The 16,943-nt window shown below is 35.5% G+C and overlaps 1 protein-coding gene across 1 annotated transcript; it reads left to right on the top strand.

The window, feature by feature from the left end:
* The first annotated feature begins 434 nt into the window (after positions 1-434).
* LOC133524134 (protein obstructor-E-like) lies at positions 435-16,159 on the top strand. The gene is made up of 7 exons (XM_061859993.1): positions 435-586; positions 10,879-10,959; positions 13,647-13,760; positions 14,183-14,247; positions 14,782-14,920; positions 15,331-15,544; positions 16,045-16,159. Exons 1-7 carry the CDS (start codon positions 544-546, stop codon positions 16,100-16,102), a joined length of 714 nt encoding a protein of 237 aa, XP_061715977.1. The 5' UTR covers positions 435-543; the 3' UTR covers positions 16,103-16,159.
* Positions 16,160-16,943: the final 784 nt, after the last annotated feature.

Genomic DNA, 16,943 nt, shown 5'->3' with positions numbered 1-16,943 from the left:
TTTTTAGGGTCCTGTGTTTGTCATTATGGCCACGGAACCCTAAAAAAGAAAGTAGGTTTAGCATTTTCACGCCGGGTACATAAATTTAGTAACTATAGTAGGTATATTTTATGAATGTATGCTTCTGTGTGGTTGGCTGGTAGAAAGTGGTAGCGAATTAGCCATTATACTTTATTCTTATTAATTGCAATAAAGTTTAAAGTCGAAAAAAAATCGGCATAATTACTAGGCAGGATTAACAAATAATTATAAAAAAATACATCCAGTTTTAAGGTTAATTTATATTAGAAACTATTTACGTTTCATAATATCCATTAAGACTCCAGTTCCTTAATACTGTCGTTAACATAAAGGCGATTACACATTTACGGTAAAAGTGAAACAAGTGAATTTACGTTAGCATGTATTGTAGCCTTATTTTTGGAATGCGGCGTAGGCGAAGGCAGCTATCGGCGCCGGCGCAGGCGCTGGCAATGCACCACGACCTCTGACAAGAGTCACACGTGCACTACAATAAAAAAAAGTTTTATTTTTCCTGTCACAATGAAAAGTTTATTAATAGTGGCCAGTTTAGCGTGCGTATATGGTAAGTTTATATTTTATTATAACTGTCTTCTTTACTTTTTTATATTTCCGAATTGATTTCATGTTAAGCAAAGCTATGCGAATTTATTAATGACCAGTTTTTTTGTTTTTAATTTAGGTACAATAGAAATTAGGCGGAATCCTTTTTATTTTGCTTTTATCTACTTATTTGGAAAGCCGTAAAGGTTAGTTAATCAGTGTGGTTTTTTCTTTTGTCAATCTGCAACATTTTTGTAGACATTTTCATAAACTTTGTCGTACTATAGCTTTTGAATCTGGAGGAATGAGGATCTGAGCTTGTATACCAGGTAGTTGGTAGCACTGGATATTTAAATTATCAAATCGAAAATAACTCGAGATGATTACCCCGTTTGGCCCAGTATAATGATTTCGATATTTCTTATTCAATTGAGTCGTTTCCAAGCAGTACCGCTTTGGCGCTTGTCATAAGGATACTGAGGGGTTAATATTCGTAGAAAGATACAAGCAAATCTCGTCCTTATGGTAAGCGAAATAGTGGGACCTTTGACAAGACTTCGACACAATTATTCTTCAGTGTGGTGCAGCGATGTATTGTGTTGAAGCGGTTTAAATTGGAATAATTTTAACACTATGTTTTCGATAAATACGTACCATTTGTTGCGTCATGTAATTTGTTATGTCAGTTGACCAGTTAACAGCTATGTCAATGTATGTTAGCTTCTCGGTAGCCAGTTAGTCACCTTCCGAGTTTATACAAAAAAGGTTAATGCCGAGAGGGAATTTAGCTCAGTAACGCCACCACTTTTTTACACAATAAGAAGTAAAAAAGTTAATTTTATAGAGTATGGCGGTAATTTGGTGTTGATAAAGCTAAACAGTTTTTACTTTTCTGTTTGTCGCGATTTCCTATGGTAGACTGAACTTTCTTTAAAGTTATAATATTTACAATAGGTGACTAAATTTAATGATAATTTGTACATAAAACTTCGTTATCAATGTCACATGATTGCACTTATTCGCCTTTTGTAGATAGTAATGGGTTTTTAGGTCCCTTGTAAACATCATATTAGTGTCTTCAGGGGTCCGATTTTAAAAATAAAGTGACTATCGTGATCCGTTTCTACTTGAGTTTACTAAATAAGTTAATGTAATATATGTACATCATAAAACAGATCAGGGGTCCGATAACGACCGCGGCCCGCCATTTGATGACTCCATGCCCCTAGGTATTGCTTCAGCAGGAGGATTTTATAGTAAAGATCATTTGAAAATCATTGAACGTTAAAATTAGATGCACGAACAAAGATGTCTGCTCCCAGAACTCGAGATATCAATTAAAACAATAAAAACATGTTATTTACGCTCATTTTAAAGTACAAAAGTATTTTAAACGTTATCTAATTAAATAAGTTGAATCGTAAGAGCTATTAATTAGCGTTTATTAGTAATGGCAAAACTCTCCGTAGAACTTAATTGCACAAGCTAATTTCGTATTCACTAATTACGACAAATTGCTTGAGTTATGGGATATAACAAGAACAATTGTTTGTTAAATGAGCAAGAAAATCCTAAGTAGGTAGCCCATATGTATTTACGACTTACGAAAGGAAATGTTAGGTTTATTAATAGAGTAACCACTAGTAACAGTAGGTACCTAAGATACATGTTTATCCATGACCGTTCGATCCACACATGAGTATGTATGTCAGTGCTATTGTAGTAATATATAATGCACGTGCAAGTACATATATGGTAACTGTCTCAGTGCAAAATACCGCCCTATTTGAATTCTTCAATTAAGTGTATTTAATTCTAAATAGAGGTAGCAATATATGAATTGTTGGAATTAGAATAGCGTTAAACCTAGATAAGTCTGCATAGATTTTGATAGCACACGCAGTGCAAGTGTTATTTTAAACGTTAAACGTCTATGAGATTTTGAGGCCTAAATGTCACTTGCACTGCGTGTGCGAACAAAATCGTTGCAGACTTGTCTTGGTCCAAATTTAGATAAATATTTAAATAATATAAATGGAACGTTTACCCTAGTCATCGGGTACTTAGTAACAAACTTAACATTTGTTATTATATTGCATAAAATACGTTCTTTTAGTGATTCACTACGGCGTTTTTGGGGTGTAATTTAACATTTTTGGCGCTGGGCCTATAAATAATTTTTGAATATGTACCTATAAGTACTTAATTTGCGTTTTTTCGATCACGACTCATGTTTCACCCTGAATAAACAGGCCCGGGTCTGGTTACCTACCTTCACGGGGGCTAGTTTGGGAGTCCTTAATCACCTTGAATATAAATGAAGCGACATTCTCCGTCTGGTTTTAGCAATGCCAACTGACTTTAATTGTCCGAGGTGAGTTTTAATGTACGTAATAAAATGTCATTACCGGAGTTATTACAGAAAAGAACTTAGGTACTACAGCGTATTATATTCTAAAGAACCAGAGCGACAAAGAGCGAGACTCCAATTGGTGGTTACCATGTTAAAATAAAACATTTCAAAAAATCACTACACCATAATATCATTTTACTTTCTGAGCTTTAAATATTGTTAAAAAAAAAAGATAAAAAAAGGTACACGAATAATGCTTCCTTACTTACTAATGTGTAGCCATTGTTACAAAAAATTACTATTTTCAAGCTTACTGCCAGTACTTTACGAGTCATTTTCTTCCCGTATGAAGAAAGTCAGATTTGTGATACGACCTACATTTCCCCGCACCATGTCCTGACTTTAAAGGTCTATACAGACCTAGAATACAATTGATTCGGATCATTCTGATCCTTGTGTATGGATATACAGCTGCCGTCACCCGCAGATATGTGTAAAATCCAAAACATATAGACATTTTTCAAAGCCCTTCATCTTACGGTTATAGTCATGAATTGTGGCATTAATAACATGTCGTATAGACGCGGAAATGTGGACAATACGCAGCATAATATGAGTTTAAAAATATATTATGCAAAAAACAATGCAAATTCTACTCAACACTGAAAACTTTATTAATGACACTGGATACAGGCATTATCAGTTTTTTTCAACTGCCTGCCTGCTTTACAAATAATAATAATAATATGACAGATTAGAGCGCTGTGTACTCGCCTTTTGTGTGGTACGGGGTGATGGGGTACAGAGTACGGATAAATAGTACCCGTGTCGCATCAAAGAAAAACAATTACGATTCAGTTCGTTACACAAAAAAACGTCCCGTATATTTTTTTAATTTGAAATGAAATATACTTGAAGTGAGAATATCGGGAGTAGGTATAGTCCTATTTTCTTATTTTCTATCTTTATACGGGAACATAGAAAAAACACCTCCGCACCGGGGATAAGACAAGCGCAGATAGCTGCCGCACCGGCGGAAGGTCAAGTACAGCCAAACGCAACGAATGTGTTAATTGATATTGAAGTAGGACCTAGAATCGTAGTATATAACTTCATATATTTAAATAAAACATTTAGGACTTGAACATAGAGAAATTATAGTCTGTAGGTACGCGGATTGTGTGCGGATGACGATTTTAATGTTAGTTCAGACAAACTCTTTAAACTGTCACTGTCCTGAGTAACTCGTTAATATTTTAATTAAGGGACAAATCAAATGAACATTTGCGTTATTCATTAATTAATATACTTGTAAATTTGACGATATTAAAGTGCTTGTTGCTAGGCCTATTTGAATAAAGAATATATTGACTTTGATTTTGAATAATAATATATTAATCGTTTATCTTAATCTTGACTTCACTAATTCATTTTGAGTTATTTATTTATTTTTATTTATTTAGACTTTATTGCACAAAAGAAAAACTTAATGCACAAAAGGCGAACTTAATGTCATGAGGCATTCTCTACCAGTCAACCTCAGGGCAAAGAGAAAATATTTTCGGCGGTGCATTTTGATTTATGACAAGTTATGTATTTGTCAGAAATCTAAAATAACTTAATATATTGATATAAGTTATTTGAAAGCAGAATCACTACAATATGAATTATACCTAAACTTATTTAGATACCCCATGCCGGAGGCACTAGAACAATTGACTATTTAATTGCGTATCTATTGCGTATTGTGTAGGTATCTATTTCAATTTAAGTATTCATTTATAATATTTGTATAAAAGGAGTCCTTTCCCGAAGTCAATGTATACTAGCCCTATACGGGTACCACTTCCTTCCTATATTGGTAAATGGAGTTACTTAACCTCAAGCATTCGGAAACGCTTTCTAATCTGTAATTTACAATCGCGTGTAACTATCATAGTATGAGGGTATGAGGTAATCTTAAAGGTCATCTATAAATACACTAAACTGTAATTTTTAGATACATCTTGTAAAATATATAGGAGTTGGGGATGCTTGACCCGTTCGGAGAGGAGCCATTAAAAGCTTAAGTAACGTTAGGTAATATTTACTTACAACTGGTCACATAAGGAACTGGTGACATACTCGTACATAATTATTAATTATGTAACAAAGATAATAATTATTATAGCATCGCATTCTTACCCCAAAATTTAATTGCATTTAAGGAGGTGGTTCACCGAGGACAATCTTACGAACTCCCTTTATTAATAATATTGCTATTTTTGCTCGACAAAGCAAGATTTGGACTTATAACACCATTTGTTAATAATGGAAAAACATTATCCTGTTATTTTGCAATAAAGGCAATGTATCGTTCGTTTTATGCGTTTTTGTTTCAATGTGTCTTCTTCTTTTAAAATATGGGCTCCATCAAATCTATGATAATTTTGCCAATGTCAAGTGTCGTTATTCAGTAGTAACTTTTAAGTGTGCAAGCATGACGTTGTTTGGTAGTTGCTTTAATTAAAACATGGTTAAACGCGTTTGAAGATTAGTTTTTCATTAACTGTACACTTCCACGATAGTTCACTGCATAATAAGCTATCAATATTACACTTTAAACAACATGAATGAGCAAAACACAAAAACAATATTCTCGAGACGTCTTCGCCATCTTGAATCTCAACGACAACCATTTCAATGTGTGAAGGCAAACTTTGCTTTAACTGAAAGGGTAAAGAATCAAATGCACTTCGATTCTCCATTTATCAGTCACTCAACTTCAAGCAATAAAACGAGATGTTTAAGGTCAAAGGACTACACAACCTTTAGTCAAGCATTAACCGATGAGCCGATTAGTAATCGAGACGTCCTCCTTTCACTCACGTTTACATCCTAGTGATGGGCGTTTTTTCGACTTGTCGAGTGACTGGGTTCTGTCACGATTTTAGTGTCGCACGATATGCTATGACACGAGTTCTGTTGATAGCTCTATATATAGCTATGTATCCTTTAACTTTAGTGTGTTTCAAAAATTTACCTTCTTTACCAAATTGAAGCTCGCCAAAAAATATTTCAGAAATTACTTTAGTTTTTTAAAAGGTATTTAATCTATACATATGTATTTAAGTTTTTGTTATACCACGTAAAAAATAATTTCTGGACCCCATATGTTGGCATTTTTAGGTGATACGAGATATTATGTAGGTACACGATTGTACTCATTCTACGATTATCTTTTACTATAGCAGCCAACTCTGAAATCACAAAAAAATCCTGGTCTCCATACAATAGATCCTTTTTCCTATTTTATTTATCCTTTTTGTACAATAAAGTGTTTTACTACTACTAATGTACTAATACTACTATAGTAGTGCCGAATGGAAGAAAACTATGCAACAGCGGATGTCATATTTGCATTTTCAGGATTGATTTCATAATAATAGTTGCTCACATTATAAGTATCTAAATTATTTAAAACATTATACGTGGTAAATAAATTAATCAACCGTAGCCTCATTTACTTTGGACATGTTTATTTCCTTGTAGGTAGGCGTTAAAAACGTTTGAATACCTACAATACAACACTAGTATTTTGACGTGCAATCGACATTTGACGATAAAATTGACTCTCGTCACTGCTGTACCCAATTTCCTCCCTACTTGGCCGTACATTACTGGGTTACCACACGGCTTGCAAGCGAACACCATACAAAGGCGTTGTACTGTAAACCACAGTAACTTCAGTAATTTCTTAACTGCCAGTGATGCAAGGCCAATTTAACTGTTGTCACGGATATCGGCCACGAATCGATAATATGGAGCTGTGGCGTGCCAGGTGGACATTTTACTGAACTCGAAATTCTATATATAGACAAGCGAGAGTATGGTCTGAGAATAAAGGGTACATGGGTCATCCATAAATCACGTCACACGAATTTCATCATTTTTTTGACCCCTCCCCCTCCGTGTCACATTTGGAAGCCCCTGGAGTGAAGTCACATTTTTGGCATTTTCTAAAATAAAATCAGCAATTAAGTATTATTAATTAAATAAAAAATATCTTCCAAATATTTTAAATAAAAGTAATATAAGAAATTTTATGATACTAAACCGATTTAGGAAAAATAATACACCAATAAAAACGATTCATACCTGTAAGGGCCTGTTTTACAATATCCAAGTAAAGTCCTGAATAAGCTACTTGCCACATACCTGACGAATAAAGTCATCGTTGACGTTTCACAATCTTCAAATAATGTTAACTGGTAGATCTTTACAACTTAAGGTAGTTTTATCTGGCTGTTAATTTATTTGTTAATTAGCTATCCAATAATTTACTTGGAGATTGTGAAACAGGCCTTAAAACTAGCTATTTAACTGTACAGGTAATACAAAAAAAAATCATTACAAATTTCAGTTACAGTGAAATTAAAATTACGACACAAAGTTTGTGATTCTCCCCTCCCCCTTGTCACAACATGTCAGATTTCCTTGACCCCCTTCCTCCCCCTAAACGTGTAACGTAATTAATGGATGACCCCAAATTAATGAGGCAATATAGCAATATTGTGCTCTACTCACACGTTGAAAGTAGCCAAGATTCAAGCTGCATCATTAAATAGTTAATTTAAATTTACTATACTCACGTCGATAATAATATAAATTAACTATTGGACCACCTTAACTGAACCAATTCCTAACAGCCTGATTCGAACTTTAAGATACGTCAAATATTAGGTCTAGATACGATATGGCCGTAAAACAGGAAAACGTTACCTGGAATATAGATTAAACAGCAAGTTTATCTCGTTTTCATAATGTCTGAGTCATTGTTGGGTAATAAAATATGAGTCATCGGTAGCTGCACCCTTGTTCCCAATATTATATTACTCGTACCATGCGGTAACGTTGTCTGCGCGAAACTCGTCGAGTTAATGTTCATTTGGTCGTCCTAATTGTTTTTTTGAAGGACCACCAAACCTCAGAAATCCGCGGTAGATATGCCAACTCAATTGTATTTATATAAATCCACAAAAAGGAAAATAAGTTCAGCTCCTTTCCTCCTAATAGCACCAGTTTTAGAATTAAACTTTATCACTTCTCTCCATCTCTCATTTGAAATCCTACTATAGTTTTCATAAAATGAGTCACTGGCCATCCAGTATCCATTAAACGTAAGCCTCAAATCCTGCAAAACATGTATTAAAAAACTGTTTTTAAACAGAGTCATACAGCTGCTTAAGTTTGACCAACGATATATAATATATAACTCTGTATAAGAGAAATAAAGTCTAAGATTTTTTTAAATCCTCGAATAGATTTGACCTATACTCGAGTAGATAGCTACACCGTAGGATGTTTAACACATATATGTGACAGAATACAGGTCAAATAGCTTTATGTCAAGAGTTTTAGTCCTGTGTCGAAAGATGGCAGTAAATTTAGTTGACTACTAAATTCCCTTTGACAATACGCCTCTGTACTAAATTCTCTTTAATTTGACTTTTCAAAGAAGTGGCTCCTTACTGTCCATAGTTGAGAACATTGTTTTTTATTTCTACAAACTCAGTAAATAACTGGAGTAAAACTAATTTAATTCTCAAGTGCCAATGTTCCACTTTTCGGTACTTAATTCCGTTGTGGACGTATACGTCGATGTTTTTATCTCATTTGATATTCCGCCAGCATTCAAAAATACGTTACATGGCAATATTGGCAATGGGCCCACGTACCGCAATACAGGTTTCACAATATAACTATGGTAATTATGTGCGACAAGTTACGAACAGTCTGCGAACAGGACCTAAAGACTTTTAAGGTACCTGCACCAGCTGCGCCGAAGACGGCAAATCGTTTTTTTCGTTTTTTCTTTTTCTTATGTTTAATATGAAGTTGCCGTTTTGTCTATAGTACTAGCGAACGTGGACGCAAAATTTGAACCCATTCGCATTTTTGAGTATGAAATTATGAAAGTAGGTAAGCTTTAGAATAGACAAATAAGTAGGTAAGCATAGAGTGCTCCATACATCAGTTTTCTTATCAAAACGCTTATTGTTTTCGTAAACGACATCTAGCGTCAATTAGCGGATTTATCAGTACTGCTACTTGACGAACGAAAAATCGAAAGCTCAACAATTTTCAGTTAATACTGGATTGACCGGAACGCTTTTTCCAATTCCTGCTTGTGATATTAGTTGTACAGTCAGATGCAGAGAGGGCTGACCCCTCTGCATAGACTGATTGTATGCAGGGAGGGCCACCTCTCTCTGTAGCTGACTTTACATTGTTGATCAATACACTTTTCGTTAGTCGCGACACTCATAAAGTGTCAAATAACGATACTGATACATCTGCTACTTGACACTAGATGTCGACTACAAAAATATTAAGATGTTTTGGTAAGAAAACTGATGTATGGAGTTAGCACTCTATGCTTACTTATGTCTGTATGGCTTCAGAACTCTTTGATTATCAATTTTGATGATTCTATGGCTCAGGTACCTTATCTTTTAAATATAATTACTGCCGATTCATAAAAAAACAAACAAATGGACCGTAAACTTAACTTTTTTAAATATTTAACTTAATATCAAATAGTAAAGACACGTATATCTATAAAAACGTGTGCTGTTCATGATTGTTCTAGAACGATGGGGGTTGACTTCTGTTCTTGGTAATTCAAACCCTTATAAGTAATTTAAATGGCGTTAGGAAATGGCGTCTGTAAGGATTATGCTACTACGATTTAATGCAGAGGTCAAAGCGCCTTAGGCGCCACTCATTTACTACGTAAGACTTTTTTTTTCGTGTTTGGCTCCCTTCCTTCCGTACGCAAGATCCTTTACAAGAAAAATAATAAGACATGTTTAGTTTGTTTTAATTTTTATTTTAAAAGAAACTTTTTTAGGAACGTTTATTTGGACCTACAATGATACTATTAATTAAAATTTTTGGCAATATTCAACTATGGTTTTATTTTAAAATCTTTCTTTATCATTTTTCTTTCCACAATATTTTAATCAGTCCGCGGTTTTTCAAAGTATAATCGTATATAAGCGTGCATGTTACGGAAAGTTAAAAAAAATGCAAAAGTTCTCGGATATTTTAAAAACTTCCTTTACTGATATCTTTTTCCTAAATATCCGAGAACTTTTCCAAGTTTTAGGAAACTATCCGTTCATCTGTAACCGAACTGCGCATTTTTGTGATACTACATAAGAAGTACCAAGACATTCCACCTCCTCGTAAGAAAACCCCCATAAATAATTTACGTAATAAATAAATGGCATCTTACCAGCGCCCGACGTCTACTGATTAATGATCTACTGTAATAATGCCTAGCATCCTAGTTTTTGTGCCAATTTAAGGGTTTGGAGCGCCACTAACACAATCCATCACAATCTGAGGGTCATACCGCGAAACTAGAAAATCGAAATTTCGTTATCTATTTTCTCTATCGCTCTTGCATATTCGAGCGATGAAGAGGCAGATAACCAAATTTCGAATTTCGCCTTTCCCGGTAGGCCCTTTGTAAACAAACCGCCTTGATGCATCAATGTCATATTTTATTATCTATGAAAACTTGTCAAAAAACAGTTTAAGGTACAGTATGTATGTTACTCTATGGTTTACGAAAGGTGCTAGTGCTGCACTCTGGTGGCAGAACATTGCAGTAATACTCCCTATTGTATGTTTACTGTCTTCATGTTTTACTGGTCGTTGGTATTTACCTAAATTATTTTAAGCACGTTTATTTGCTAGAAGTGGAACTTCAGTTACGACACTGCGGGGAGACGAAATTAGGCACGGTGCGGCATCCTTACTGTGCTTGCTATTACACAACATAAAATAAGTGTTTTCAATATTTAAAGAATATGAAATTTTGAGAATAACATTTTTTTAACCAATTTTTATTTTCTCAATATTGAAGATTTTCCTTCTAAACAAACCTAAATTTAATCAATTCTTTTTTTCAGCGCAAGAATTCAAATGTCCCGAGAAGAGCGGCTTCTACCCCGACCCGTACCAATGTGACCTCTATTACAAGTGCAGCAAAGGTCAGTACCGTGATTGAAAAGGTTAACTTGTGTCGGTATGTGAAAGTACTTGATGTTATTAATAGGTTATTCCAATGCGGTACAGTCGACCTCGGATACCGTGTACACTTTAAAATCCCCCATTTAAGGCCACCCCACATAGCGTCATGTGTCGTTTGAGCGTCGGTGTCTGGACTGTAACAGCGAAAATCGAAGTTCGTCAATTACGAGCATTTTTCTCTGTCTCTCTTATTACGTCTTAGAGAGAGTAAAAGAGAAAGATCCCCGCAATTTGCGAATTTCGGTTTTCGCGGTAGGCCCTCTGGTCATCGCTATGGAAAATGACGTCACTTCGCAGTTGCAGCCATAGAGTTGACTCGATGCCGACGCTCAGAAGTCGCTAGTGTGGGGTGGATCTTAGTGATTTATAGTTTAGAGATAAACCATTTTTAAACTGCTTGCCCTTCCACAAAGTACCTACTTCAGTAATCTTATAGACGCAAAAGTAACGACTTAGGCTGTATTTGTGTGGTGTATCTCTATAATACTTATGTATGCTTTGGTAATGAACAAGTTTTATTTTGTAATGTTACTCGATTCTTCGTCTTTGAACACGGTATTTATAATTATCGTTAAGTAAAAACTGTTGCTAAACAAAGTCATTCGATAATCGCTGTAATTCATAGTTACGTAGAACTTTTTTCTGCAAAATCATTATTTCACCAAATGCAAACATATTATAGGCGCACTTATGTCGATAGCGTCAAGATAAAGCATGAGCGCCTTACTTTTTGACATCGTGCGATAGTATGTAGGTAAGGGACGAGTACTATAATTCAATGAGCGAAGGAAAATATGCATATATTAATTTATTGGACACATATCATTAAAAAATATCCCTTCTGGAAAAATATAAATGTAGGCTATATTTGCTTTGAATATTATCAAAATCAGTAATTCTAACGAAGATTCTATTTTAATAAAAAATATCTTCAAATTATTTAAAAAAAAAGCAATATAAGATATCTTATGACACTAAACCGATTAGGAAAAATAATACAGGAATAAAGATGTTTTATCACTGTAAAACTATTTAACTGTACAGCGAATACAAAAAATCTAAACAAATTTCGGTTATAAGTGAAGTTAAAGTGACGTCACTTTGACGTCACAAAGTTTGTGACTCCCCCCTTCCCATATTTTCTTGACCCCTCCCTCTAAACGTGTGACGTAATTAGTGGATGACCCCTAGTCAGCTTTCTATATTCTAAGTCGTTTATCTCAATGCCTTCAGATCATCAGTCCATCTCGTGCGAAATGTATCCACACAGGTTTTCCCATTAGCTGTTCGCCAACTTTTTTTGCATGTAAAATATTCAATGTTCGTAGTGTCAAAACTTGCGGTCTCGCCATTTAGCTATGTGCTTACTACCACAAATAGAGTGTGAAAACTTAGTTTCTACACAGTGCAACGCAATCACTTCCCGACTACACGACTGTTTGACTCATAAACTAGTGTGTCTATGGACTCTAGGTCACGTACAAAGTATACTTGATCGGGGATCACGCGTATAATGGAAACAGTTGCATTGAACGAAATAACGTTATTAAAACGTTACGACAACGTTGAAGAAGCCAAATAGCCCTATGTCACTTGATTGTATGTAGAAATTGGAGCTACGTAAATGGCTAAGGAATTTTTACAAGTGGTTTATTGAGCATAACGAATTGCACTTGGCATTGGAATTATTTGAAATTGATATTAAGTATAATTCGTTTACGCAATTTTTGCGCGTAACTGTACTTTTTAACATTGGGACTTGGGTGTTTATTAATATATATATATAATTAATTAATTATAAATCTCAAAATTAGGTAATAGTATTTCAATAGCACACTAGATGTCGCTTATCCTTCTTAGAGCCTTTGCTGGAACGCGCTTACAAGATTTTTCCCGTGACATACAAGAAGGCTTGGCACCGTTAAAGGGGCAGGTACTGTAAAAGGGGACGCCTATAAGCATTACTGTTGCGGGATATTTTTGTAGTGCCCTTATTAATGCCAGTAAGCATGCACTTTCATATACACCGTGGGCTCGAGTAACCCGATAGGTTTTTAAGGCGTATTCTTGACCGCAATTTGAAACTAAAATGTCATACAAACTGTTCCGAAATTCGTCTTGTTTTAGAGATAATGACAATTTTTGTAAAAAAATGTTTGTTTAATAACGTTGTTGTGTTTGTGAAAAACGCCATTTTAGCTGCGACGCGACCACTACGTAACTTGGTTTAGACATACCTACCGACAGACATTAAAGTTTTAAAGGAAACTCGCAATTTTTTTCTGTAAAAAAAGTCTTTACTTATTCGTTGTAATGTTTTGTTACCCCAAGATCTTAAAATAACGTGTCGTGTGCAAAACACACACACACACACACAATATTTTTATGCAGAATTTGACCTAAAGTGAAAAATAAAAATGTATTAATATAGTTCAAGAGCAATAGGCGAGAAGTTCGCTAAATGTCAGTGGAAGTAGAACCATATGCTGATTTAAAAAGACCTATCATTTGTCCCAACTAAGGTAACCGTAAGCGATCGACGAGTTTCTTACATTGTTAAATGTCGTTGGTGTTCAATCGGATAACAAATCTCTTCAGTCAAGACAAGGCCTAACATTCCTTACCCATTCTGACCTTCTTTACACAGGCAAGTCGGAGGCGAAGCTGTGTCCCGATGGCCTGGTGTTCATGGACGAGAACCCCAACAAGGAGCGATGCGACATCCCTTCCAACGTGGACTGTGGGGACAGGAAAGAGCTGCGTAAGTATTTGTACAAATTCACTAAGTATAAACTTTTAACTCTTTCAAGTCTTCCCACTCGACCTCTTAACGTAGTGATTATATGCTCTTTGCTCTTAACGGCAACTGCTGGCGACATCTATTGGGGAGAGGAAAAAATATTAAAATCGGTTTTAGAGTGATTACAACGGGCAACAAGAACAATCGCTGTTCAGTTGAAAATGAGTATAAAACGATAACACCTGAGCAGCGGCCTGTGGGTATATGCAGCCTATCGGTCGTGTAAAAATGGTTTTTCAAAGACGAATCCAGCAACATCCCACAACATAGGGTTGAAGTAAAGGGGATTTATATCTTCACAAATTACAAATATATAATTTCAGACATCAACTACATTATTTCATTTAAGTATGTTATATTAATGTTATTCTTTTAAATTTCAGAGGAGCCCCAGCCTACTAAGGACTGTCCCCGCCAGAATGGTTACTTCAAACATCCTGATCCACAGGTATTTATCCCAAAACATTGCAAATGAGAAGGTTAAAGGAAACACATGTGTGGTTTTATATAAATTGTAGCGGCACTAGCGACATCTTGTGGCGAATAGCAAAAGCTAATCTAAAAACGCGTGTAAAATTTTGATTTTTTGCAACTAATTAAAATATAATAGTCCCATTTCACTTCGACTGGCATTCACGGCCAACTCTTTTATAAGATTTTTAGAGCTACAGAGTGGAAAAATGCAGTAATAAAGATTGTTTCTTCTGTCATTGTCAAGCCCCGCTATTGTGAGGCATACTTTAAAAACGTGCATCTTCAGTCATAACTATCTCAGACAGTTCACACAGATCGTTATAATGATGCGGGAGTCAAAGCGCTTATATTGAAGTGTGATCCCATGATCAGGGACGTCTAAAGGAAAATATACTTACTTAAAAAACCCTAAGCATTGATCACAATGTTGACCATTCGTCTTTAGTTGTGAACTTATGAATGTTGAGTACTTATTTACTTAAATCTGTTAAATTTTTCATTCCCTCAGGCCTGCGACAAGTTTGTCTACTGCTCAGACGGCGTCCCCAACGAGCACCCCTGCCCACCCGGCTTGATCTTCGACGAGGAGAGCTCCAACTGCGACTGGAAGGAGGCCGTCAACCGCCAGTGCGACCACCCCACTAAGGGTACGTATTCTAGACAATGATCCACTGCCAGCGACGAGTACTTACATCTGATGCTAAAATTACATTTTCAATGTGCACCCGTACCCGCCTGGGCTGATCTTTGACCAAGAGAAAACTGTGACTGGAGCAAGTCCGTAAATATAACCAATGCGATCACCGGGTACGTTATTCTAGATCTTACATTCTATATTATAACTAAGTTACTTCAAAAGGTTATGCACAGGGAATACATTTAAATCCTCATTATTTTTGAAATCATTAGATATGAGACAGCCTTGTCCTCCTCATAAGGCACCATGGATGCATGATAATTTAATATCCCTAGACTCAAGTGATGCTCGATCGTATAAAGACCGAAGTGCACTTCAGTCATCCAACAGTTTTTAATCAAATTTTGTATGTGTTCGCAGATGTCCTAGATGACGGCTTCACCTGCCCCGACGGCGACGTGATGGGCCCCAACGGCCGCGCGCTCCCGCACCCCACCTTCCCCCATCCCGAAGACTGCCAGAAATTCTACATCTGCCGGAACGGAGTCCAGCCGCAGAAGGGCAGCTGCCCCCTCGGCAAGGTGTACAACGAGGACACGTTCATGTGTGATGAGCCTGAGAAGGTCCAAGGATGGTGAGTATCAAATAGTTTCATCTTTGCCGAACACACTCTCATCTCATGTTTCGTTGTTCGTCGTGTAGATCACCGATGTATTACAGACCAAAAATACGTTGATAAACATTTAACACTGGGATATTGTAGGTAATTTTAACAAAAGATTCCGTTTGGGTATTAAAGCTAAAGGAAAACATTTTGTATATAAACATCTTGTTTGTCTTAAATGATTGTAGTTTTAATTAAATTAATAAATAATTAATTTAATTTTTGTATATAAGAAAAATATTCCAATAAAATATTTTTCCACATTTTTTGGGCCAGTCTGTAGTGATTGTAGTTAAGTATATAGTGCAACAGGAAGGTGGTAAAATCGCTCATTCGCCCATCTCAATGTGTATAGTCTGGCGAGTTAACTGACGAATTCTGTTAAGCTTCGGAGTTTAGGTTACTTCAGACCCTTTGCATACATTTATTACTTAACAGTAAATATTAAAATGTTATTAATTTTGTTCCAGCGAAAACTTTTACGAAGGAGCCCAGCTTGACAAGAACAAAGTACTCAAGAAAGCGTAAAGTCCCGTAGTTATTATTAGTTTAAGAATTGTACTTTAAATAAATTTAAATTTATAATTTGTGTATTTTTTTTTCTTGAAAAATGTTCATACCTTATAACCAGTAAACGGACATGTTGTGGCAATCGAAACATAGAGGAAAACGGAGTTAAAATTATCATTTTATATGATATTTATAACTCTCGAAAAAATAAGTGGTACTTTTAACCAAAAAGTTTGGAAATATAGAAAAGCGATACAGAGGCAAGTAAACGAAAAATCGATTTTGATTTTCACGTTTGGCCCTCTGAGTTGAAATCACGGACACCAGTATTGTAAGTATTGCAAGGTTTCGAAATTATTGCTCTTTCATTCACTTGAACTCCCTTCTTGACATTTATACGTACTTTAACCGGCTACCGGTTTTAAAGCTTTTGTGTAAATAAAACGGAAGATATATGTACATTTGTATAGGTAGGTACTTTTTTGAGGACAAAGCTATGTTTGTAGTTAGTAGGTAACTATGCCAGAGATGGGAGACTACTGCAAGGTTAAGTTTGTATCTTAATCATAGCTACTTCTCGTATTCGTAAAATTCATAAAGTGCTATTCGTATTTGTATTAGTATAAGTATTATTCGTTGCATCACTAAAGTTGACTGTGCCTACTGAAATTTCATCTTCAATTACGAGACTACTAGCGCCATCTAGTATCAACAGGAGTACGACCGATGGTCCCGATAGGACGATTGAAGTTCGTTCGAAGATACTATCCCAAGTATTTTAAATACTTAATAAATAAAGTCCCGTTCATATTTCTAATAGCATTAACAATGATGCAGGCAGTTTGTGTATTTAAACGTG

This window comes from Cydia pomonella, chromosome 1, assembly GCF_033807575.1.
Source record: "Cydia pomonella isolate Wapato2018A chromosome 1, ilCydPomo1, whole genome shotgun sequence".
Classification (NCBI taxonomy): Eukaryota; Metazoa; Arthropoda; class Insecta; order Lepidoptera; family Tortricidae; genus Cydia; species Cydia pomonella.
Note: the sequence above shows the minus strand (reverse complement) of the source record. Positions and strands in the feature narration are given on the sequence as shown.